The 25,284-nt window shown below is 39.5% G+C and overlaps 3 protein-coding genes across 9 annotated transcripts; 1 reads left to right on the top strand and 2 right to left on the bottom strand.

The window, feature by feature from the left end:
* Nucleotides 1-5: 5 nt before the first annotated feature.
* On the top strand, nt 6-8,782 carry parp9 (poly(ADP-ribose) polymerase family member 9). Of its 3 annotated transcripts, none has more exons than XM_030428459.1 (8): nt 6-139; nt 2,710-3,583; nt 3,715-3,927; nt 4,213-4,428; nt 5,778-5,844; nt 7,025-7,503; nt 7,664-7,823; nt 7,999-8,782. In XM_030428459.1, exons 2-8 carry the CDS (start codon nt 2,723-2,725, stop codon nt 8,265-8,267), a joined length of 2,265 nt encoding a protein of 754 aa, XP_030284319.1. In that variant the 5' UTR covers nt 6-139; nt 2,710-2,722; the 3' UTR covers nt 8,268-8,782. The 3 variants fall into 3 exon arrangements, with proteins under 3 accessions (XP_030284319.1, XP_030284318.1, XP_030284320.1); XM_030428458.1 differs by having other exon boundaries at nt 16-247; XM_030428460.1 differs by lacking the exon at nt 6-139 and adding an exon at nt 1,730-1,872 and having other exon boundaries at nt 2,669-3,583.
* A 373-nt stretch (nt 8,783-9,155) lies between these two features.
* LOC115588681 (fas apoptotic inhibitory molecule 1-like) lies at nt 9,156-15,593 on the bottom strand. 5 transcript variants are annotated; one of them, XM_030429422.1, is made up of 5 exons: nt 15,437-15,593; nt 14,078-14,211; nt 13,766-13,994; nt 11,691-11,740; nt 9,156-11,444 (listed from the first exon to the last, which is right to left on the bottom strand). In XM_030429422.1, exons 2-5 carry the CDS (start codon nt 14,189-14,191, stop codon nt 11,295-11,297), a joined length of 543 nt encoding a protein of 180 aa, XP_030285282.1. In that variant the 5' UTR covers nt 14,192-14,211; nt 15,437-15,593; the 3' UTR covers nt 9,156-11,294. The 5 variants fall into 5 exon arrangements, with proteins under 5 accessions (XP_030285282.1, XP_030285278.1, XP_030285283.1 ...); XM_030429418.1 differs by having other exon boundaries at nt 14,078-14,233; nt 15,437-15,590; XM_030429423.1 differs by having other exon boundaries at nt 14,078-14,208; nt 15,437-15,590.
* Nucleotides 15,594-18,297: 2,704 nt separating this feature from the next.
* On the bottom strand, nt 18,298-21,899 carry cxcr2 (chemokine (C-X-C motif) receptor 2). Its single transcript, XM_030428850.1, has 2 exons — nt 21,789-21,899; nt 18,298-20,593 (listed from the first exon to the last, which is right to left on the bottom strand). The coding sequence occupies exons 1-2, from the start codon at nt 21,858-21,860 to the stop codon at nt 19,511-19,513; spliced, it is 1,155 nt and encodes a 384-aa protein (XP_030284710.1). The 5' UTR covers nt 21,861-21,899; the 3' UTR covers nt 18,298-19,510.
* Between the last annotated feature and the right edge of the window lie 3,385 nt (nt 21,900-25,284).

Genomic DNA, 25,284 nt, shown 5'->3' with positions numbered 1-25,284 from the left:
CTTAGGAAATGATCCGCTGACAGTGTTTATGGCGTTCATCGTCGGGTGCAGCCCAAGAAGAAGAGGTTGTGACGCAGAATGGGCTGCAGATACAGACACACGATAAAGACATATGTGAAACAGTCGTCCGAGTAGCGAGGTAACGTTAACTTATATGATTCACCGGCATTAAACTTGGCTAACATTCCGAGAGGTCCGCACCCTTTCCTTGCTCTTTCACTTTCCTCGGTACTTTCCAGTGTGCTCGGTGAGTATACGAACATCTCCGCACAACGAACTTGCTTTACACTTGTAAATTGAAAGCATAACGTTATACTTTGTCGAAAAAACATGTTAGCAAACTGTTCGTCACTGAAAACTAGCTTAAATGTTTTGCTGCCACGTTAAATGGTGCGTCAGGTTGCACGCGCTTAACTGCAACTTAACCGTCCGATTTGTTTTTAAAATGGCGGTTTTATTAATCTCACGATGATTCAAATGTCTGACGAGTCAAAACAAACTTGTTAGCACTGCAAGCGATACATATAATGTCATCTATCTTCTTCTTTTGTACCTTTTTAATTATCATAATCATGTTTTGAGTGCCCTAGTGTTTACCTTTTTATTATCTTTTAAATATGCAGCTCACAGTTGGTGAAAAGTCGACAAGACTACAACTGTAACGTTACATATAGTTTTTGTTTACATGTGTAAAATGTTCATGTACATCTGCTCTACAAAAAGAAAGTTAAGCTTAATTACTTTCTTGTCTACCAAGTGCCAAGCAGGACAGGTACTAGACTACACCTAGCATTTCCTTTTACAACCCTGTGTTGTAAAATGATAAACAAGCTAACCCTGTACCCTGAGTGTTCAGTACATAGTCTATACCTTATATATATGAACACATTGAACTCTACAGAGAGGTCGGATAACCTATTTATTCTATACTGTCTCTGCCTCCCTCTACTGTGGGTAAAGGACGAGGAAACAAGTGTATGGTTAAGTACACTGTATAATGTTATAATTCAATGTTTCATATTCATTCATATTTCAGTACTAGATCTTAAAATGATTATTTACACCAGTAAAAGTGTATGTGTAAATGGTTTCCTGGTACTTAAAGGTGCACAGTGTTGTTATGGGGAAGACATTTTAATCAGAAGCAAAACAGAAAGTAAAGAGAAAGATGCTCATTGACTGATTTTATTCCTAAACAAACAAAATAAAAAAAACTGTCTTTGTTTTCATGACTGATTGCCTGAATAAACACACTGAGCCTAAAGGACAACACAGATGTAAACTATTTTACTTTGTTTGTATATTTGGCAGACCCTGCCACCTTTTCTATCTTCAAACAGTGTTCTGTGGACTTCATGTTTCTATGAGATCAGCTTCCTTCATATTTTAAATATTAATGAGGTAATAGTTTCAAATTTCTTCTCCAAAACAACAGTGTCCATTCATCCCTTTAATGCTTGAATGTTTAAATAACGCTGTAATATTTTTCCCATGTTTGTTTTTACTTTTAAACATCTGAAAAATCATGCCAATCAGCTTTTTTGAAGGTGTTAGGCTACATAAATGTCTACAGCTGTGGACATCATGCATCAACATTATAAGAGACGTTACAAATCCTTTTAACTTGATTATAATAGCCTAATAGTTACAAAACAATGAGCTTTACACTTCAAATAATCAATAATCTAAAAGAAAATATGCTCATTAATATTTGTTCAAATGGAAATTTCCCCACACACAGGTCTTTTGAAAAGTATATTTATAGGATACCTTTTTTTTTTTTCTTTTTTTTAAATCAGACCAAATGGGAACAAATAAAATGTTTAGTTAAACAGATGTCTGAAGAGTAAATATCACCAAGTGTCAAATATATTAAAGGAGTTTTTTTACATATCCAGTCCCTCTTGGATCGCTTTGGATCAATTCTTAAAACTTATTAGGAAAAAAAAATCAAACATAGAGCTTGTTCTGACACTTTTTCATACCGCGACTTTCTCACGCAAGATTATGCGTGAGGTTTTGACCGGTCCGGATGTGCATTGTATTAATATGTAATGAGGCGCGTGTTGATTGGCCGCAGGAAGGACAGAGCCGGAATGGGGGGCGAGCCTGCATGCACACACAGACTCCAAAACATAAACAGCCCCCTGTCATGGCGCACACACTAAATGACGAACCTTACGGAATTCAGGCATTTATGTACGAGCCAGAGTCGGAAACCGAACGGGAGAGTGAAGAGGCAGAGACGGTGGAAGAGACACGTTTACAGCAGGATGTCTCTGAATGGTAAATTCTTTTTTTTTCCGTTTTACTTTTCACACTCGTGTTTTACATGTAAGACCTGAGTTTTAATGCTGGCGGTGACGATGTATGGCGTGAAAATGACAGAGAAATAAGCAGATTCGGCGTGCTCACTCTGGCTGAGGACGGCTGTGAGCCGATGCATATGCAAGTAGCCTCCTGTGGTAACGTCACCACAGGAGCAGAGTCAAAATCTCGTGCTTTAGGAACGCGCACTACTGTGCGCTCTTCCTGTTCGGAAAAAGAGCCAAAGCTAAAAAAATAAGCCACTTTCAAACTCCAGCTTTTCAGGCAAGTTTCAACAGAGGTCCAACACCAATATACACGATTTAACGAGAGAAATTGCGATTTCCGGGTGATGTCTCCTTTAACAATTGTACAATTTACTCACACAACATTTCTCTATAGCTGTTTAGGAATCATGCTGAGTAAGCTGGATCTTCATGGGCCCTCGGTCGAGATTGTGAGACGATGTGGAGCTGCTCTGAGTGATGTCATTGACAGCAAATTTGGATGTGTCGCTACTTTCGATGGAGTGGATTTCGCACGGCAGAAAAAGCCAACTGTTGCCCCAGAGAAAAGGTTTGAGTTCACGCTTCCAGCAGGTGTCAAGGTGTCTGTGTGGAAGGCTGATCTCACCAATTGCCCGGTGGAAGCTGTTGTGAATGCTGCTAACGAGAATCTTCAGCATTACGGCGGCCTTGCTTTAGCTCTGTCCGAGGCGGGTGGTCCACAAATCCAAAAAGAGAGTCAAGATCTCATCAGAAAGTCTGGTGTCTTGCAAACAGGAGATGCAGTTGTCACTGGTGCTGGGTTACTACCATGTAAAATGATAATTCATGCCGTTGGCCCACGTCTTCCAACATATGCCTCTAAGTACGAGCTCGCTCAGGCTGAAAAGCAGTTGAAGATGGCCATTTACAACATTCTTAACAAAGTTAAAGAAAACCATCTGAAGAGTGTTGCCATTCCTGCTATAAGCTCTGGACTGTTCCTCTATCCCCTGCCACAATGTGCAGACGCCATAGTGACAGCCGTGAAGGGATACTATGAAAGGTCTTCAGGACATCGTCCTAAAGAGATCCGGCTTGTGAACCATGACGAGCCTACAGTCAAAGAAATGTCGAGGGCCTGCCATCAGATTTTAGGCTCCCAACATTCCATGTCATACAGTCAGGCAGCAGGAGGCACGAGCAGAGGTGATGCCAAAACCTCAACAACTACTGTTCAGATGGGAAATGTCAGCCTGACACTGAAGAAGGGTAACATTGAGGAACAGCAGGTAAGAATCTGTCAATAGCTGCTTGTGTGAACAAGCCTTTTTAGTTAAAGAGTATGTTAACAGCCGCTTCATGGCGCGCGCGTGTGTGTGTGTGTGTGTGTGTGTGTGTGTGTGTGTGTGTGTCGTTTCAGACAGATGTCATTGTTAACACGGCATTCAACCGAGACCTGAGAAGCGGACAAATCTCCAAAGCTATTTTGAGCAAAGCTGGTCGTAGTATGCAAACTGAAATGAATAATGCTCATATGAATGGATATGTCATCATCACACAAGCCTACAACCTGAAATGTAAAGAGGTGTATCACACTTTTTGTACTGAAAGATGGAAAGAAACAATGCAGGAGGTACAGTATGCTGAACTAATATGGGGAATTTACACAAAGGGCAGTGTATAATGTTCATAGTCCTACATAAGTCACATCTCAAAAACATATCTGATAAGTTGATTCGCTTACATTTTCTTGTTATCATGAGAGCAAATATTAAATACAGCTCATTCAAAATAATCGCACAACTGAAAGCCTAGAATACATACTGTTAAGAAAGTATATATTATCTATAAATTGTTAAGGTTTTACTGTAATGACAGTTTGCATTTATTGGTCTGACCACTTATCTATTTATCACAGAATCTTTTCAGATCAGTATCAGAATGCTTGTGGTCAGCAAGCAAAAAGGGCCACAATTCAATCGCTTTTCCTGCCATCGGCACTGGAGGCCTCGGATTCAGCAAAACAGAAGTTGCCCAGATAATGTCAAATTCAGTGGCCACTTTCGCTCAAAGTTCTTCACAGAAGATGGACATTTATTTTGTCATATTTCCTTCTGACAACTACACATTTAAGGTTGGTCACACAATATTGGGTCTTGTGTGTCTTCATCTGGGGGCAAAATTACAGGTGGGGAATCATAACACAAAGCTTTATGTACTAAGGAATGACTTAGAAGGTTTGTTTCAAGGGGACCTATTATGCTTTGTCAATTTTGCCTTTTCCCTAAGTGTGTCATATAAGTCCTTGAACATGTAACAGGTCTTGAAAGTTATAAAACCCAAATTCTGTGCAAACGAGAGCTCTTCTCTCCCACGGTTAACACTGTTCCTGAAGTGCCTGAAACGCCATGCAGTGGTCCCGCCTTTAATTCCGTGACTTTTTGACATCACATTAAGTCACCATGTCACACATTTGTATAATTTATTTCTACATTCACGGTAAAGATGAGGGTAACTGCAAGCTGAAAACCGGACAGAGCTGACCAGGGGTGTGCCAAAATATCGATACTACGATATATCGCAATATTTTGTCTTGAGGTACGTTATCGATACACTGGTACCAAATATCGATATTTAAAAATGTAAAAAAAAAAAAAAAAAACATTTTTTTTTTGGGCCCACCACCACCACCACCCCTCTTCGGAGGACAGCTTTATCTTTATTCAAACATAGGTATACAACCAAATAAAATTTTGAAAATGGTTTAAGTAGCTCTGAAACCCACACATATAGATTTTTAATGATAGTTGTAGTCAGTGTGTGTGTTAAGAAGGGACACTGTGCAATACACTCTTTGTTTACTTGGCTGTCATTCATGTGAAATTGATTGACAATGTTTTGTAATTCCTGTGAAATGGATTCAGTGCATTCAATAAATTCTGAATTTCTTCAGTGACACAGATATCGTGATGAATCGTGGATGAAATTTCTTGCAATATATCAATTATCGCAGAATAGCTGTATCGTGATATTATCGTTATCGTGAGGTACCTGGTGATACCCAGCCCAAGAGCTGACTGGAAGCACAGATTAAAACTGGCTCAGGTGTGTGTGAGCTGACCAATCACATTGTTTTTTGAGCATTAAAGCAGGTAAACCCATTCTAGTAGTAACCCAAAATAAAATTGTGAACCTGAAACTCAGCATAATATGTCTCCTTTAATCTGAGATGATCTTAATCTGCTAAATGCAAGTTATTAAATCTGAAACCTGTGATGTTTTGATTTAAAATCTATCTGTAAGGTGGAATGCAGTGTGAGACACTCCCTACAGCTGCTAGGAATTGTTTGTCGTGTTTTTCTGGTCGCCCCAAGTTCAGTTGCCAATGCTTTCTACCTGAATAACTCAGTGTTGTGTATGCTCCCTGAATTGTCTCACATAAAAGAGTAAATAAATAATAAAGTAATGATCTTCTCTTTTTAGGCTTTTGAGGAGCAAATTCGATTTTTCCTGCAAAAGCCATCCCATCCCAGCATCACACCTGGACCTGGTAAAACAATATTTCACTTATTATTCCTTTAATGTAGGTACGTACAAATGGGGATGATATTGAACTATGATATGATATTAAACTACTTTTACTTTGTTGTGACACTCATGTCTGCACATGATTTGTCTCCCTGATTCTATAAATCTCTTTTCATTGTAGAGGTGACCATAGAAACCACTAAAGCTTATGTAGAACAGCTATTGTGCAGATTACCAGCTTAGTGGGAATTCATGCTAGTACCGTGGTGCTCAAGTGATCCTACTGTATATCACAGCACTGATCGTGGACTTAGAGGAACATTTCACGCAAAAATTAAAGTTCAATCTTTATCTCCTCATCCTCATGCTGATGAAAGTTAGGTAAGTTTTCGTGGCCCACAAACCATTTCTGGAGCTTTACAGCCAAACAGCTCTGCAGCTTTCTCCTAAACAAGGAGTATGTGGAGACTTGTTTTAAATAATAAAAATAATAATAATAATTAAAAAAAAAAACATGAATGAAATGGCTTGAAACTATTCGCCAGGTGTAATCCAACTCTCTGGAAGACCAGAGATCCAAAACTGATTTAAAAATATGTTATTTACACAATTTTTCAAGCTGAATTCTTCACTGTAGCTGCCAGGTTAAAAGTGTGAGCTCACATGTATTTACACACTCAGCCATATATCAAGGATGTAAATACATTTTAAAAAAATACATGTGGGATCTTGGACCTTCCAGAGACTTGTATACACTTAAGTAATTTAGGAGAATGCTGCAATGCTGCTTTGCTTTCCATCTACATGAAGGTGAGTAGATAATGCAGAAATTTCATATTTTGGTGAACTTAACCTTTAAGTTTACAGCAATTTAGGATTACTTTTAAAATAATTTCCACATTGATTGATCAAGAATTAATTTCCACAATGCTGATAATTCCTACATTACCTTCAGTGGTGTCTGTGGCCTGCTCCACACAGCATAGTGACCTAAAACAAATTCTAATCAGGGAAACAGATCTTGTGCAGACAAGGATTTCACAAAAAAGAGTATGTAAATGTTGTTTCTTGATGATCTCTTCTGCATTTGTTCACAATGGTCCTTTTGTGGAACACACAATTACAGAATAACTTTGACAGAATCTACCGTGAGAATGTGATAATTGCAACAATTCCACCAATTACGATGTCTTCCCCACCAGAACCTGAGGGCAAAAGTGACTTCCATCGCAGCCGAGATCCCACACCACGGATCAGCCTGAGCGGCCTCTCCCGTGAAGCAGAACGTGAGGCTGAACAATGGCTCCGAGGTATTCTCTTTGAATCCCCAGGCTCTTACACAATCTGCAACAACTTCATTCTACACTTCGGTGAAGAGGAACAATCACAACTATCCCGACTAATTAAAGAGCATCACGTTTCCATCGAGGAGTCATTTGAAGCAGGTCGTGCAAGCATAATCGTACAAGGGGAGTCAACTGTAGATGTTGCAGTTGCTGGGTTGCAGGTGGAGGCCCAACTCATCATCATCCAGAAGGAGTTTGTCAAAGAGGAAGAGAGTACCATTTTTAAGTTGATATCTCAGGATGTGTCCGTTAAAAAGAAGGCAGTCGATGACACAAGCAGAGAGTTCTCAGACAGGATGTCTGCCTTCAAAAAAACGGGGCTGCGGCCAGTGAAGGTACAGTATACATAAACGCAACATGCATGATGATGTTGTAGGAAACTGTATTTTTTTGTGTCTTCACATAGATTCATTATGCAGTTTCAAATTGTACATTTTATTTCTTCAAATAGAGTAGTGTGTGTACTTACATGCTTCAAATATGCTGTACTTTTAGGTGGACAGAGTGGAGAATGCTGCACTAGAGAAGCTCTTTGAGCACAAGAAAGAACAGCAAGGTGGCATCAAACCTAAAACAATGTATCAGTGCATCCCTGCACAGTTCATCGACATGGTTAGCCGGGTCGGATTCCACACAGAGTTCGCTCCACCTGATGGTATGATTATACCTCCTACTACAAATAGAATTTTGCAATGGAAATTCTTTACAACTGGTACTTGATGATTTTCTGGGGTTAAAATTGGAAAACATAGAAAACAGTAATAAAATAGTAATAACAAACAAACAATACAATTTTTTTAATTTGTTTTGGTGTCTTCCTCTGACTAAAGACCCAGCATATGGAGAGGGCATCTACTTTGCCAGCAGCCCAAAAAAGGCCATGGAAGTGTGGAAGGGGCCAAAGAAGGGGTATCTGCACTTTGTGGAGGCCGAGGTGCTGACAGGAAACTCCGCCGCTGGTCAAAGGGATCTCATCCTGCCACCTCTCGTGGGGGAAGACCCACTAGAGATGTACGACAGCGTGAGCGGACCTGACATCTCTGTCATATTCAGTGGTTATCAAGCTCTGCCCAAGTATATTATCACCTGTGAGGTCTGAAAAGTGATTTGTTTCAGTGTCTCTCATTGTCTTGTTGTGGTGCAAACAAATTTAAGAATCTTCCTTTAAATTGTATTTACTATCAGAAAGAGATCGCTGATTGCATTCCACATTGAAACAATATGAGTGCAGAGAAATCAAAGGTGTCAGATATTTGTTTTTCTTAAAGCTGAACATTGGACAGCTGCAGCTTGATTGAGAATTTTGTCACTACAGTTCAACATATTTTATATTTCTTTCCTTATTATATAATCATACCATATATGCAATCAGTATAACAGGAACATATTATACTAGTGATGACATAACGTTTAAATTGATTTTGCCTTTTTACTCTACAAAGACAATTGTAATCCTTTATATAGCAGGTGAAATCATTGGTTGACAGCTATGGGTTCTGCATTTAGGTATGGTTACAAACATATGATTATATTCTGAATGTAAAATGATCATAAAACAATGATAGTGTCAAATTGTGCCTGATGCTGATATCAAAATAAAAACATGTAAATTAAGTGTGATGCATATTCTTTGTCATTTGTTTTAAGTATGTAGACCAGGGCAGATCAAAGTGGGACCTCGGGCCAAACTTGTTCAATCTAATAAAAATAAATAATTTAAGTATATGAAAAATATATATATACAGAATCACAGTTTATGCTGTTTTTTTATTTTTGTGAGATAAAAATGCTCTTTAGGATCCCACATCAGAACTTGTTTTCCATTTTCTGCCAGAGTTACATTTTACTGAGGGATAAAAACACAAATTTTGATCAGTTTTGGCTCTCTGAGGAAAAAGTTCTGGGGACCCCTGATCCAAACAGTTTCTTTTTGACACCTAACTATGACACCTACACACACCTAAAGTCCCAACAACACTTCAGAGAATATGAAACAAAGATCATGATTTTTAATACTTGTTTTTCCCTGTTTACTAATAAGTTATATATTAAGATCATTTATGAAGCTCAACAGCAAAACCTGATCATACAGTTCACATTTTACAAACATGTAGCACAACAACAAACAAAATGAAAGATATTTATTAACATGAATCTTTTATATAGGACATATGAAATAGATTTTTAATGATGCAGTAACACAAGTCTTTGAAATCACAGTCTATTGAGCATTTAAGTTCATCCTTGACCCTGGATAGAGTTCGACCACAAAAAAAAATGTCCTCAAGGTCCATTTAGTGTTTACTGGAGCTTTCTGCTGCATCTCGCAGTGACCAGTGGATGATGTTTCCCATTTGTCATGGAGACTTTGTCAAGTGGGTGGAGCTAAGATGTTTATTTTTTCTATTTGCCAAACCAGAGACACTGTATTTCACTAGTGCACAATAAATAGTAAATGCCACTCTTTTAAAATGTAAACAAACAGAGATACGCTGGAGAAATGTTCATTATTTAAGTTACAACCATAACTATAAAAATTTGTATCTTTAAATCTGTATAAGCACATCATCATCTGGCCTGTACATAGAAAACAGTTCATTTGACAGCACAACAGACTTCCACACATCTCTGAGGACGACACAGTCTCCAAAGTATTAATGGATATCAGCAAGCGATTTACTTCAGCTGTGTGTGATACACTACTGGCAATAATGTCACATCTGAGTGATTGTCTATGAAGTTGTTACAGCCATGTAGTTGTAGACGAGGATGTTTTGACACATCTACAGCAGCCTGCTAAAAGCTAATTACATGTTACAGTAATATCAACTGGCTGATCATACAATTTCCATGTAACACGTCAACATAGGACTAAAACACACAAAGATCACTCCCGAGCAGTGCACGCTAGAGTGATGCTACATTCAAGGAATAATCTTGTACCCTGGTATTTGACCTCCTACTGCGCAACATTAAAAAAATACAAGAAAGCGAGCACAGAGAGCAGGGAGAACAGGATGAGTCTCGGGTTTACTGAGCCCCGCTATTGTACAGTGGGGGGCTGTTTTCTACTAAATAACAACACTTAGAGAACACCAGCTGCTCATGTAAACGACTGCAGGGCAAAGCCAGACTGAGTTAGATAAATATGGCACATCTGGCCTCCAGTATTGATAACAGCACTGAAATTCTGTGTTTACATCAGGGGTTTTCAAAGTCAGGCTGTGGACCTCACCTTTAGACCAAGGCTAGCTTAGTTCACTGTGGGATCCTGATTATGTCATTGATGCTTTTCTGTGCTCACTAGGTTGCAGACTCATGTTACATTGCTGTGTTCACACGGCGTTTAAGTCTTAACTCACAGAATTCTAGAAGACTACACGTTAAGGGTCCTCCTGGGATAAAGTCTTGCTGATGTGTTCCAGGTTACATGTTGTATACACGTAGCAAATCCTAGCCCACGATACTAGTGGCACCTTGAATGCTAACGTTAGCTGTTGTCTAATGGAAGCAAATGGGTTATCAAATGTGTTGTTTTTACCTTAAAATATGGCCCGATGTCCCTCCAGATTTTCATCATCTATTCTTTCTGCAGTTGCTGATTGAAGAAATTTGTCAGATTCCCGACGTTTGTAGGATTTGCAACGTGGAACAAAACAGCATGACATTTTAGCTTTCCACCCTGAGAGTGATGTCACAGGAAAAAGGCTGTTATCCCCATCTCAATTCAATGAGTTTCACCAGAAACTATGTGGAGGCCCACTGCCCACTTTTAAAACCTCTGATTTATAGCTGTATAAAGTACATGTTTAGAACTCAAGACAGTATTTCAGTGTGAAAATGACATTTTCATACAGTAAATCATACAGTAAATTTATGGCTGCATCCTGTCCCCTATAACTGCCCAGACAGCAGGTCTCGTCTTTCTCTCGTGGTATATTAGTTACACAACAACATTTGCAGTACCAATGTATGGGTAATATACCCTCCCGAGCGTGGCCATCCAAACATAGGAGTGTATATGAGTTGGTCCCTGACTCCCAACAGCTTTATATGAGATTCCTCTACTCTTCACAGACACCAAGAGTCACACGTACAAACCAGATCTCCGCTTCCACATACGCAGTCACTCTGTGCACTCAGCTATCTCTGTGCCGTCCACCAGCAGCGTGTGAATGATCCCGTCTCGTCTCTTCCCGCTGCTCACAGCCTTCACGCAGCAGTTGTGGTCTCCGAGTGTGAAATGTGTTTCCGTGCCGTCGTCAACAAACTCCCCCTGCAGGCACAAATCGGGCAAAAGTGTGGACAAATCAAAGGAATCACTTAAGTTTGTATTCTCAGCTCTGGAGCTTTTCAAATGCAGAAACAAATGTAGAACCACAGGGCTTTCTACAAGTATAAGTGTTTATAGTGCTTACTTAAGGAGATATGTGTTTACTGTAGATTTGAATTACCCTTGACACCAGAATTACCATATAATTTAATCCAGAGATGAGGAAGTATCAGTTACTGTTACACTTACTGCAGTCTCTATGTTTTGTCCATTACACCAAACATCCATGGTGTCTTTCTCTGAAAGAAAGTAAACAAACACACACTGAATCAATGAGACACGCAACTCTTGGGCAACAACAGAATGCGATGTGACTTCCAGCCAACTGCTGCTAAACAGGTTCAGTGCTGTCAAACCAGGTTAGAGTCTATGTATGTCTGTCGGGCGTGGTGTGAGAATGTTTGAGTGTATCTGATCATCTTGTTTCATGCAACAACAAAAAAGTGAGCACTGCTACAATTGTATTAATCTGTCTTGAATCACTTCAAGGGTTCCTCGACATCCGTCCTCTCTGACATACGTCATAATAGTTTCTGCTCACACGATACTTCAAGCTAGAACAACAAAATAAAAATAAGCAATAGACAGAATTTGCAGAACGTGGGCTAAAAACAAAAAGATATATCTGTAAAATTTGTTTCTGAGATTCTCAAACAAATAAGTTATTTATTTCTTAACCTCAGAGATTATGATGAAAAACATTACATTCTCCGTGTTGGAATAACTGTTGAAAAAGTAAATCAAACTGTCAACACACTTTTAATCAGTACATGCGGTTGTGGTTCCAGTTCATGAAAGACCTTTTGAAAGGATCACTGTATTTGAAAGACAAACATTTTGCTTGGCAAACCTCCAACTGACCAATACAGAAAAGAGTCCATACATTCAATAATGCTCCAATAAATGACCACCATGTGTGACATTGCAAGTGATACAAGTACCTTTGTCGTCTTATAGCACATGCCGATGGTTAAGATAATACTGTACATTTTAGTTAAACTTACAAGGTTCTTTGCAGTTGTATTTGTAAGGTCTAGTAGTATGTGAGTGTATCACTTGACATGACCTGTCAGGTGACCCCTCTGCACGGGTACTTGTATATTGTGTCTTGTGCCCAAAACAACACACATGGGAGATAATAAATGTTGGACTCTATTTTTATATTTTTAAATGTTTGCCTCTGGTCAGCACCTCGTGTTTAGCCTGCTGGGATGCATGCACTTCTTAAAACTTTTTGCACAAAAATCACGCTTATATTTACTTATGTACATATCTTCTGAGTAATAACAGTGAAACAAATCTGCAAAGAAGGAAATAATAACACCCCCACATAATTTTAAACTCTCTATTTTCTTGTTTTTTTTTTTCTAATTATAAAGGAACAATGTTTAAAACTCTAATTTACCAAGGGCAACGTATTTATGAATGTATATTGCATAATATTTATTGCACACTAATGTATCGTACTTCTTATGTAATGCACATGCTTCAGGTGTTATGCCACCTGATCAGCTGTAAGCAGCATAATTATAAGAAGGATTAACCTGCCCAGATGACAGAGACAACGAGGGGCTTAAGGCCGTTAAAGAGCTTAGCCTCAGCTCCAACACAATATCAGTGGCTGCTTCTGACCGGGCAGAAGTCACACTATGCTAATTATCAAGCCAATGTCTATCCTGATTGATTACCTGAATGAAGAAACAACCCTTGACATGAACAATAATTTAAGATAGATGCTCATCTACCTTTACAAGTCACAAAGGTCGATCGATGTGGCTTTTTCAGGGCCGATACCGATTATCAGGAATCAAGGAGACCGATAACTGATAATTGGAACTGATGCTCGTTTGCAGTAAAAATGTTATCTTAGAGTCAAAATTCAGAACAAAATGATGTACAATCCACTGCAGTACTGTTCTTAATTACAATTTTGAGGTATTTTACTTCAGTATTTTGTTTTTCTGCTACTTTATACTCCCTCTCCACCACATTTATGATACATTTACTTACTAGTCACTTTGCCGATGCATATTATTAAGTGTTTGAAGGCTATTCCTTGTGATGTGTTTTGGTGGGATACTGTGTGAGAGGATGCTGCATTAGAGCCAAAGTGGCACATTTTTTAAATTAATAAATCTTACTGAAAAATACACTGATTCCTACAACTGGAGAAATGCTGAACATCAGCCCAGATAATCTGTCAGATCCTACATGTCACAGTACAGAAGTACAGGTGAATGATGTACAAACACAGAGAGGCTCACCCAGGACCACCCTGCAGTCAGTGCCGTCCAGGTTGAGAACCCACGTGCTGGTGACCTTTGACCTGTTCTCCATGTACTGCTTCAGGCTCTTCCCGTTGATCTCCAAGGTGTACTCGTAGGCAAAACCGCTGACTGCGTCGATGTTGATGGTCGCCTTAGTTTCCGACTTGCCCACGCTGAATGTCTCCTTCCCCACAAGCTTGAACATCCAGTCTCGCCTCAGGATCTCCTGCAGAATGACGTGAAACCAGGAATCAGAGACAGCTGCTAATAGCACTGTTATCCTTGTATTAAGACGCTGTGTGACGTTACCTTTCCATCAATGATGATGACCCTCTTTCCGGTGGTCGTGCCGTGTTCAAACTCTATCCTGTGGACTCCATCGCTCAGTGCCACCTCCCACACGCCAGCGAGGTCATTCGACATCCTGCCTTGTTCAGACCCTGCTGGAGACGAACAACAAAACAACTAGACTGCTAAATGTCGAGACAAATTCATGACTAACCTGAAGAACTGTGTTACCTAACTAACCTAGCTAAGATACCAGGCCGACGGTAGCTAGCTGCTTAGCTAAAAATAAAGACGTAAAACCTCATCATACTTTTTAGTGCGGGTTCAAACGCATCCCCTCATAAAGACACAACTACCGAGGTACAATAGTTTAACGATTTAGCCTGATGTTTGCTCCTGAGTGAAAATGGCTAAAGATTATGTGGGAAGTTGTAGTTAGTGGTTGCGTTACGACTTCCGGTGTCAGGTTCGCCCTTTCAAAATAACATTGTTGCACCTTGGCGAATAGCACTGTATTCAAACAAAAAGCAGGAGGCTCTCATGTGGGGTTTCTACCAAAACACCCAACAACAGCAGTCTTATCAAATGATAGATGTATGTTAGAAATTATCAAAAGACTGAGATTCTCACAGAGCCAATGGGGGCACTGCATGGACACGGGAAGTTTGAGTGCCTAAGGGTCAGAAACATCCCCTAAAACTATGACACAGACACCATGTTTTTCACACAAGAAAATAAAAAACTCCATGTAAAACAGTTACCGAATTCACAAAAAGGCCCAAATAATTAAGAATTTGTCAGAGACAGCGTTTCAAAAAGTTTATAAAGTTACTCCTTAATCAACAAGTCAGAGAATTGAGAGATTTTGTAAGGCAGTTTGGGACATTTCTCTCCCTGTTCATCTCCTTGCAGAAGTGTGTTGATTATCACATTTGCCACCTGCTGTAGTGCAAAGTAGTTTCAAACTGTTACACATTTCCATTAATAACTACTTGATATATACTATGCCGGTTATTCAAATTAATCCATAATCCTGTGTGTTGCACACAGTTTACTAAGACATTGAATATAGAATGAACCCTCAGCACCCTCAACTGTGACTAACTTCCCAGGGATCATGTGGAAAATATTATGGTGAATTTGCCCCGTATAAATGTGTTTTGCTTCCAAGAGTACAACCTACAAACACCATATCATTTTTTATAAGTTTCAACGGTCCCTATATTTTGAAATGAAACGGAAGCACTGCTGCGTCAGTCAGACACTAGCCTGCCTATCTTTTCAGTAGCTCTGACCGCTAGCGTTACCTTCTGAGCAACAGGAGGATAACAGTAGCCATTAACTCATGAATATCATCCGTCATTTACACTTCGGGATTACCTTAAAAGTCCTGAAGTAAGCGCTCTAGCTCTGTGACTGACAAATCATCAGCAGGCCACTTCGGCGAAGTTTATTCACAGGTAGCTAGTCAGCTAGCTTACCGCACAGAGTCCACAGACGAGCTGTGGCTATGCTGTTGCTATGGTAACATGATATCCGCCTACGTACACGCTTAGCCACGCCCCCCCAGCCCCCACCCAGGAAAAAGCCATTAAAACTGTATTACAAGAAATACACAATAAAAAGGCAGAATACACATTATTTGTGTTCAGAACTATTTTGTATGAAAACGATGAAGAGACAGGGAGATTACCGACAAGAACGCTCAAGCATCAAGATGCAGATAACACATTACATATTAGAACAGATGATAAAATAATCACATCAAAGAGATTAATACAGTTTTCAAAAACTTCTATCTATACATAGAGGCTATTGTGAGCATTTATAGGCTATTATGACAATTTCATTTTGGAGATTTTTGCAGACTTTTTGAAGAACTGTGTGCTCTTTCACATAATCAAATTTATTCCAGGTAGCTGAAAATGTGACTGTCAAATAACGGACACGTTTAGGCATAGCTGTCTGAAGATCTCAGGACTGACTTGTTGTGATGACAGTAAAGAGCAGTATGAATTCGACAGATGTGTGAGCTACCTTTCATGTTTAACACGAGGGGCACAGTATTATTTATCTATAATAAAGGTGGTTTTAACACAAAGATAAAACCTAAAAAAATAAAAAGTAAATTACATGTCACCAATCACTATCTATTAATGAGACCAGGAAAAGATGTCAAGATCAGTAATTCAGGAGTTTAATGATTTGGTGGAAAATGGCTCCATCTTCTGACAGAGCAGCCTGATGTCTTATTTCTGTGATGGCTTGATCTCATTTAGGAACGCTGAGTATTGTTCTGAGCACACGAGGGAGAGCTGATTTATCTCAAACTGTAAAACTGTGACGGACGACTGACTCCTGGTGCCAAACCACTGCACGTAAATCTTCTGTCGACTGCCAGAACACAGCATTGCGAGTATGATATTTATTACAATGAGCAATGCTCTGTTTAATACACCAGCAGTTTGTACAGCGCCTAAAGACGTGCCTGTGTATAAGAGATGGGCCGGACACTTTCTTGTACTTGAAAACACACGATGATAGATATCCCTGATAGTGAGATATCTTGATTTCACTACTGTCTGGTGTAATGACAAAAAAATAAAATAACCCTCAAGTAAAAGAGTTCACAGCATTTAAATGTGCAGTTTCCAAAATAGTGATATGATTCTCCTCCCGTTGTGGCCACAATGTCTCAGAATTCAAAAAACAATACATTTATTGTTATTACTTTTCAAGAAAAAACACATATGCTTATGAAATGTACATGATTAACATTTTCAAGGCTGACTCTGGTAACGAAGCACTGCAATAAAACATCCTTTTTGAAATTGAGCAAGAAATATTTTTGGTTTTGTATTTTGTCAGCATGTAGCATTTCATGAATCAGGAAGTGTTTTCTCTTTTTCTTTCTTGTTCATTTGTTCATATGATATCACATCAGAGGGTTCATAGATAGAGGGAGTTAAGTGACAATAGATAATAATAGTAATATTGTATATTGATAATAATAAAAAATAGAGCAGCGTGACAGACAGAGCACAACTTTGGAAAAGCATCATGCGCTTTTTTAGGCATAAACACAAAAGTGTATCGTCAACTATAAGAAAAATGGACAAATTATGTTTACTTAAGACTCTACTTCCTCTTTTTATTTCTTCTTTTTAATCATGCAAACATTGCAACCTTTTTCAAGGTAATCGCCTCCTCTCATCTATCTTTGTGAAAAGCAAATGCTGCGTTCCATTGCACTCAGAACTCGGAAGAAGGAACTACCTCAAACACGGAAAAGTGCGATGGAACAACCATCCATTCCGAAACATGAACGCACGTGATCACAGGAGTTTTGCGGCGCACATAGTGAACAATTAGTGTTTACATCTTCATTACTTTGTGCTTTATACAGTGTTAGTTTTGTGAAACGTGCAGTAAATACAACTCCTGTCTTCTTTTAAGTGCCCCTAATTGTTCAATCAGCTGCTGACTGTAGCTGCTTGTGAGGTTCACAGACTTGCAGACCAACTCGGACGGTTGTAGGTTGGAAGTCAGAAAGACAAATTGCTGAACCTGTTGTATGAATGTGAGGTCAGCCACCCCCAGCTTGAATCACTTTTTTTTGCTTTAAATAAACTGTTAGTCATGGCTTGTGAGCCACATTGCAACAGTGCTTATAGAACAGATGGATGCTGAAAATGTATTTTTCATTGTCACTATGGTAATTAGTGCAACAGTGTTAAAACCTAAAAGCAGCATGGCCAGCATACAGACAACATGAGGCAATCATGTATTCATGGATTGGTTTTCAAGGGTAGAATAGCAAACTATAACAACAATATATGCTTCTTTATGGAAGCTTCTTAAAAAGCTAATGTAACAATTTACATTTATGAGCCATATTTAGGCCATATGTGAGTGGACTGCAACCTGACGTGAACAATTAGACCTTCCCTCGACGCTCTCGGTTGCCTTTAGGTGATTTGTTTAGGTTGTTTCATTCTGCTGGTCTGTGGGTTTCTTCGTGAAGGACCCGGGCCGGATTTTCCTGCAACACTCCAAAGATGTGACTTCATGCACACTGACTGCTCAGTGTCTCTCTCTGCTCCGCTAACAGACAGCAACAGCAGCTGAAGTTGGTTTAGAAATGGAGTCCGCTAACACAGAGATAGTGGGTTAATGTAATGAATGAAACTGCACGTGGTTTAGGGTTTAAAGCTTTATTTTAACAAAAGTATGAGCTACAATCTAAACCACAAACCACAAACAGTGAAGATATGCCTTTAAAAGATACATTTGCAGGTGCACAGTATATGACGCACGCATATTGAGTTGCATATCTTAAAACATCTGAAAAACAATCGCATGAGTTTTGCTGACAGGGCTGAGAATAATAGAATAACTGATAGCATCTCTTCATGAGTCATTTTGTTTTGCAACGGTGCCTGCTGCACAATTTCCCACGAAGACAATGTCCCCCTCCCCTTCGCTATTGCACCAGCCACAATGCCACCTGTCTCAGGTACGCACACGCACAGGCATTCATGTGATCAAAGCACACGTTGAGATACACAGATGAAGTGTGTCTTCTATATCATGGCCAGATGTGAACTGCAAAGGTACAATTTGAGAGTATAACATTGATTACAGAGAACAGCGTTATGTTTAACACACCAGCCAGTTTGTCCAGAACTTAAATGTGTGCCTAAATGAAAACCAGCCATCACAGACACTTTTGAACAACAAGGGTCGATTGTTCCATTTGCAGAACTACCGTCACTTCTGTAAGGACAAAAACCTCACAGTGTCAAATTTTACAGATTGCAAAATAAAAGAGACGGTTCTTCAGTCACGTCCAGGGTTTCTCAGAATCAAAAACAAAAAAGAACTAAAAAGGAAATTACGTCATTAAAGGATGTAAATGGTTTCCCTTTAATGAAAAACCACACAAGCTTTGTGTGCATAAAAAACAATATGTCCTCAATGACTGAACAGTTACAAAAGCAACAACAGTATGGCTACAGCTTACTATATACTTTCATGAGATATCACGTTTTTCTACATTGACAACTTATCTATATCTGTATTGCAAATGTGTTGCGCTCAAAAATTCCATTTCAAAGAAAGCTAAATCTCTCAGCATCAAAAGCCATTAAGCCAAGTATATGATAATGATAATGATTCGAAATTATTAATATCACTCTCAAGCCTGTCTGTTCAAAACGTGCCCAGAGTGAGCAGCCTGTTAGCTTAACTTAGCATAGAGACTGGAACTAGGCAGCAAACAACCAGCCAGGCTAGTCGAGGTGTAATGTTTTCAGTGGCATGCTTTAGTTATGTACATACGATAGTATCAAATTTGACAATTTGCTTGTTGGATCTGTTATACTCTTCCAAACTAAAGGACAAATGAAAAAAACCTTCAACCAAGCCTGTAAATGAATAATCCATCATCGTTATTTACATAGTAGCAGAGGTAAGTCTTGATCTGGTGCTCCCTGTACTGTTGACGGAGCCCTTCCTGAGAGCCATCCGGAGCCTGCTGCTGATGACGCCGTGTCTGTAAAGAGCTGAGAGCAGCTGGTTACGGAACTTCTGCCCAATGAAGGCGTACAGCACTGGATTCACTGCACAGTGCATGAAGGCCAGCACTCGGGTCACGTCCAGCACCAATTCCACTCTGTAGCGAGTTTCACATGACCCTTCTTTGATTGTTCCACCTTGTAGGAGTGTGTCAATCAGTACAGTTATGTTATATGGCAGCCAGCACAGAACAAATGCAAACACCACTGCCAGGATGACGCGTATGGCCTTGTGCTTTTGTTGATTGCGTGTGTGAGACAGCGTCACCAAGGTCCAGCCGTAGCAGACCGCCATCACCACCAGTGGCAGGAAAAAGCCCATTGTGTGCCGCATAACACGTATGCCAACACGCCAGTGCTGACTGCTCTCACCAGTGATGTTCTCGTAGCAGATGGTCCGTCCCAAATCTATGGTGTCTATGCTCTGCTTCTGAATGATCACGGGTAAGGACAGCATTCCAGCCACCACCCACACCACAAAGCACACCACTTTCACCATCAGGTGATGGGAGGACACGACACGTGTAGCTCTCACGATGGCGAAGTGGCGGTCCACACTGATGCATGCCAGCAGGAAGACGCCACTGTATACTGACGCCTCCTGAAAACCTGACAGGACTTTGCACAGGAAGTTGCCGAAGATCCAACCAGACTGAGCATCGACACCCCAGAACGGGAGGGTGATGCTGAAGAGAATGTCCGCCATTGCCATGTGCATCAAGTAGATATCTGTGCTGGATCGACCTTTCTTCATGGAACAAACCACGTAGACGACTACACTGTTGCCTAGGATGCTTAAGACAAACACGATGATGTAGGTGATCAGGATGCCCAAGCTGTTGAATTCAGGCGCAGTTACACTGCAAGGAGAAGACGATCCATCCTCATAGTCAGGTATTGTATAATTGTTTAAGAGTTCAAGGAGGTCAGGGTGAAGGACAGGTCCATCTGGTGACAGCAGCTGAACAAAAACAATCATTACAGTTTGTACAAGATGCCAGAAGAAGCAGCAGCAGCAGAGAAGATTCAGGGTTGCAAATAGAGAAAAGCTTTCAATTTAATAAAAAAAAAATACTGTGAAAGCTGCACTACGTAGTTGGAGCTTTTGCACTTTTAACCCAGATTATCAGTATTTCTATAAAGGCGTGGTCACTAGTGGGGTATCTCCCTGATACAGTGATTGGGTTGGGCAGTATATTGATATTATACCAGTAATGTGATATTCGGCGTTATAAAATGTACCCAAAGCCCTATTTGAGTAAAAGGAAAGATTTTTGTTAGAAATGAACTTGAATGAATGAGCACTTTATTAAAAGTTAAATTAAAAAATAAGTGTACTTGAGTATAAACATAACAAGTAAAAGGAAATTGTACATATATTTAAATGAACGTAAAGTAGATATTGTGTAATATGGATCGATCTGATTATCGGCCTGTCTGATTAAGCCAATACCTGATTCTCTTCCCATTTTTTGGATTGGACTTGGTGCCTCTTTTCTTTTATTCAACTGCTGATAACTGCAGAGTTCAATCAGCATTCTAACTAGTAACTACCATATAAATGTAGAGCAAAAAGTACAAAGTTTGCCTCAAAGATGTCCAACCAGCACTATAATAGAATGCTGTGGTAATGATTCCCAAAACCCAGAAATCAGTTCCGGGTCTGTCTTATCAAAGTCAATGGATTTTTTGAATGGGTTTTCAGCTACATGACAAATGAACACAGACAAATCATCGCCACTCAGGTCCTGTCATGAGTTGAAGTTGAGACTCGAGTCAGCTACGTTCTGTCAGGTCAAGTTGCAAGTCACCAAAACAGGCCACTTCTCAATCACCATTCAAATAAATCCATATGAGAGTGACATTTTCTTATGTATATAAAAGTTTACTTAAAAATATTCCATTCAAAGAAGATGTGTTGAATGCAGCATACTAACATCAGAAAAACATTATTTCTGGGTGATGAATTCAACAACATAAAATTTCCCTAACTGATGATCAGTGCAGATTTAATAAGGAAAAACTTGATTTTAAATAGGAAATCGTCATCAAAGGTTGTTTTGAGATTTACATTAAAACTATGCCCGTTCCACAACAACATGAATACCTCAATTGCAACTTGAAAATAATATCAATTCAGGATTTTTACAGTTTACCTCTTTTCCTTCTTCTTGATTGGTCAGAATCAAGCACTTTAAAAAGGTCAAGATCAAAAGGTGCCGCTTCATCCTTCCTTTCTCAAGGTGCACAGGTTAACAAAAGAAAAAAAGTATTGAGAGCGTTCATAAGCAGAGTATGTCGTCTTTACTCAGACGTCCTTGTGTAATGTGTGTGCCAGTGTGAGCAAACTGTTCATCTTCAGGGGAAGTATGCAGACCACAGATACAATCTGTCTGAAGCAATCTACATGAATAAGACTTCTTTCTAAACCTTTGTGCTTCATCTTGTGTTGACTGTGACAAAAGTTGATCCAGCAGAGTGAAAAGCCGATGTTGTAACAGTAAATTTCATGATATTCTAGAGTTTGTTTAATTTTTGCTCTCTTCTAAGATCTCTGATGTCCAGCTAAGAAATAAGCATCTGCCAATGTAAAATACAAATGTGTCATAATAACAGGTACACCAATTCTCAAACTTGTTTTTTCCTTTGTAGCATACTGGTAAAACTGTATAAACAACTTGAAAGAAATGTTTCTACAGAACACATGATGTTTTTTTCAGATTCTAACCGAAACCAGCCTTATCAGAGTAATCAGTGTCTTTTTTGAAAAAAAAGTTTCCACTGAAGTGCTGCCTTTTGGTAGTCTGTTGGTTTATCAAATCCTCAATCTCTCACTGTTTGCCATCTTATTTTCAGTACAGGTGTTTTCCAGGCCTCTCATTTGTAGTTTTATGTCATTAAATTTGTCAGAACTAAAGTTGTGTATGGAGTTCCACATGGGCCAATCCTCGGACCCCTGCTTCATAATAATAATAGAGTAAAAACCTTCTCAATCTCATGACGAGTTGCGTGCTTGTGGTATGTGGTTATTGGGGTTTATCACTGTCTCGTGTATGTTTTTTCATCTCCTTTTAAGTTGTTGTTGTTGCATTTTGTTATATTTCATTCATGACATTCTTCTACACCTGCTGTTTGTTACATATTTCTCATGGATCTTCTCAGAGGCTCCATTAGCTACTTTAACCGATGGCATCCAACACATACTGTATGAATGAACCATCTTAAATATTTCATTTTACACACAGACTAGTGAAAGTAAGTGCAACATGTTCAGGGGTGTCAATTCATTCCATGTACTCAAAGGTGCAATCACGAAACACTGATGTCAACGTTGTGGTATTTATGATATCTGCCTACTAAGTTGCTCATAACCACACTTTCCTTTTTTTTTCTTCAGGTTGTTTTTTTCGACGACCGATTGAGGTCATTTTTGGGTTGTGACAGACTTCAAAAAGCAGAACAATAAACATTAGACATTTGTTCTTCTTCTGTTGCTTCAGATATCATGACTCATGATTCAGTTTGGTGAGTTTTTTAAACATTTAATCAGTGAGCCTGACTGGTAGCAAATTAAGTTTTCACAAGATGAAATGACATTTTCATTCGTTCAATTATCATTTAAAGGTCAGGTCAATTGTAAAGGTTGATTAGTTGTAATTAAGGTGAAAGAAAAAGATTAAAAATGTATCAAATGGGCGCGCAGGTGGTCAAGGGGTTAGAGCGCATGCCATAAATGCAGCCGACCCTGGTTCGATTCTGGCCGGAGGTCCTTTGGTCCCCTCTCTCTCCCATATTTCCTATCTGTCTACTGCTTAATAAAGGTGTCTATGCAAAAAAACCCCAAAAAAATCTTTAAAAAAAAAAAAAAAATGTATCAAATAGCAGTAAAAGCAAGCCTCTTATTTGTCCAGTGGATGGCAGCAGTAGTCTAGATCTGTCAGCTCACTGCAGATCCTCTCCATGACTTGCAGGAGTAAAACTAAGAAGACAGATCTAAGTGTCATATAAACACATGAAGTTCTGTCATCTTATTAGGAGTATGCTGTTTTTATTGCTTGTGAAAATACTTCAAATCAAATCATTTAAATCAATTTTATTTATATAGCCCAAAATCACAATCACATTGCCTCAGTGGGCTTTACAATATGTACAGTGAACAACATCCTCTGTCCTTAGACCCTCGATTCGAGTGAGGAAAAACTTCACATGTTGATGGAAAAAAAAACCTTTTAACAGGGTAAAAAAAAACAATGGAAGAAACCTCAGGAAGAGCCACAGAGGAGGGATCCATCTTCCAGGACGGACAGACATGCAATAGATGTTGCGTGTACAGAAAAGAGCAACATTTCACAGTTTACAAGGTACATCAACAGAAGATCCGATACAAGTTATGCAACGTTAGTGGAACCAGGAGACGACCGAGCAGGACGAGGCATCACCAAGTGGAGCCCGAGCCAGACGACCTCCTGTCCACCATGTTGACCTGGAAGAGGGCAGGCCACACAACATAATTAGTAATAGACAGAGAGAGGCATCAAGATTTACAGAAATAAAGATATGAGGAGATAGTGAAGCAGAGGAGAGCAATGATCCAGCAGAGCCCGGGGTGTGACGATCCAGATCAGTCAGTATTTCAAGGCAGCAGGAGCCCGGAAATGGTAGATGGTCCCAGGGGGCCGTGGTCCATCAGAAGGGAGCCTGAAAGAAAGAGGGGAGGAGGAGGAAGAGAAGTAGGAGAGAGAGGAGGAGGGGAGGAGAAAGCTATAGAGAGTGACACAGCTTGCAGCTTGTGGGAACAGAAAACAAAAACAAAGGTTAGAGAAATGCACTATTTATCAGAATAAACAGATTGTTTCTCGTCAGCAGCACAGTGTAACTCTAGTAGTATAGGAACTCATTGAGACTGACACCGACCCACTGAAGAAGCTTACAGTTGATATCAGGGCTAATTAAAGGCTAAATCGAAGAAGTGAGTTTTGAGTTTAGATTTAAAGGCGTCAACAGAGCCAGATTGTCTGATGTCAGCTGGGAGGTTATTCCAGAGGAAAGGAGCCCGATAGGAAAAAGCCCTGCAGCCAGCTGACTTCTTTTTGATCCTGGGAACCATCGGGAGCCCTGAATTTTGAGAGCGTAATGCCCGAGTTGGAATATATGGTTTAATGAGATCTGACATGTACAACGGGGCAAGGCCGTGTACAGTTTTGTATGTCATCAGCAGCACCTTAAAGTCTGATCTTAGATGTACTGGGAGCCAGTGCAGAGATGCTGCTTGTTTCGTGTTTTCTGAGGCTCTGGAGGAACTGCAGCTAAGAAAATAACTCTGATGATCATAATTTTCTTACAAAAACAGTTAATCAAACTTAATTTTTTTCAGCCCATTTCAAACAAATCTAATGCAATTAAAGCGCTTCACAAGCGATTGAAAAAAGTTATGGGATATTAACAAAACAAAAATGGATTTCGAGAAAGAGAGAAAAAAGGTGGAAATAAGCAATAAAGACAAAAACACAAATGTTGATAAGATAAAATAGAACACGTTTTAGAAAGTCTACCCAATAAACTAGAAGTGTTGAGTCTCCAAGGAAAGATGCTATTGAGTTGCATCATGGGAAATGTAGGATCTAAAGTTTCTTGACCCATAGGAACAGTTCA

The sequence above is a fragment of the Sparus aurata genome, chromosome 9, assembly GCF_900880675.1.
Source record: "Sparus aurata chromosome 9, fSpaAur1.1, whole genome shotgun sequence".
In the NCBI taxonomy this organism is placed as follows: Eukaryota; Metazoa; Chordata; class Actinopteri; order Spariformes; family Sparidae; genus Sparus; species Sparus aurata.
This window is presented reverse-complemented; position numbering and strand designations above follow the sequence as displayed.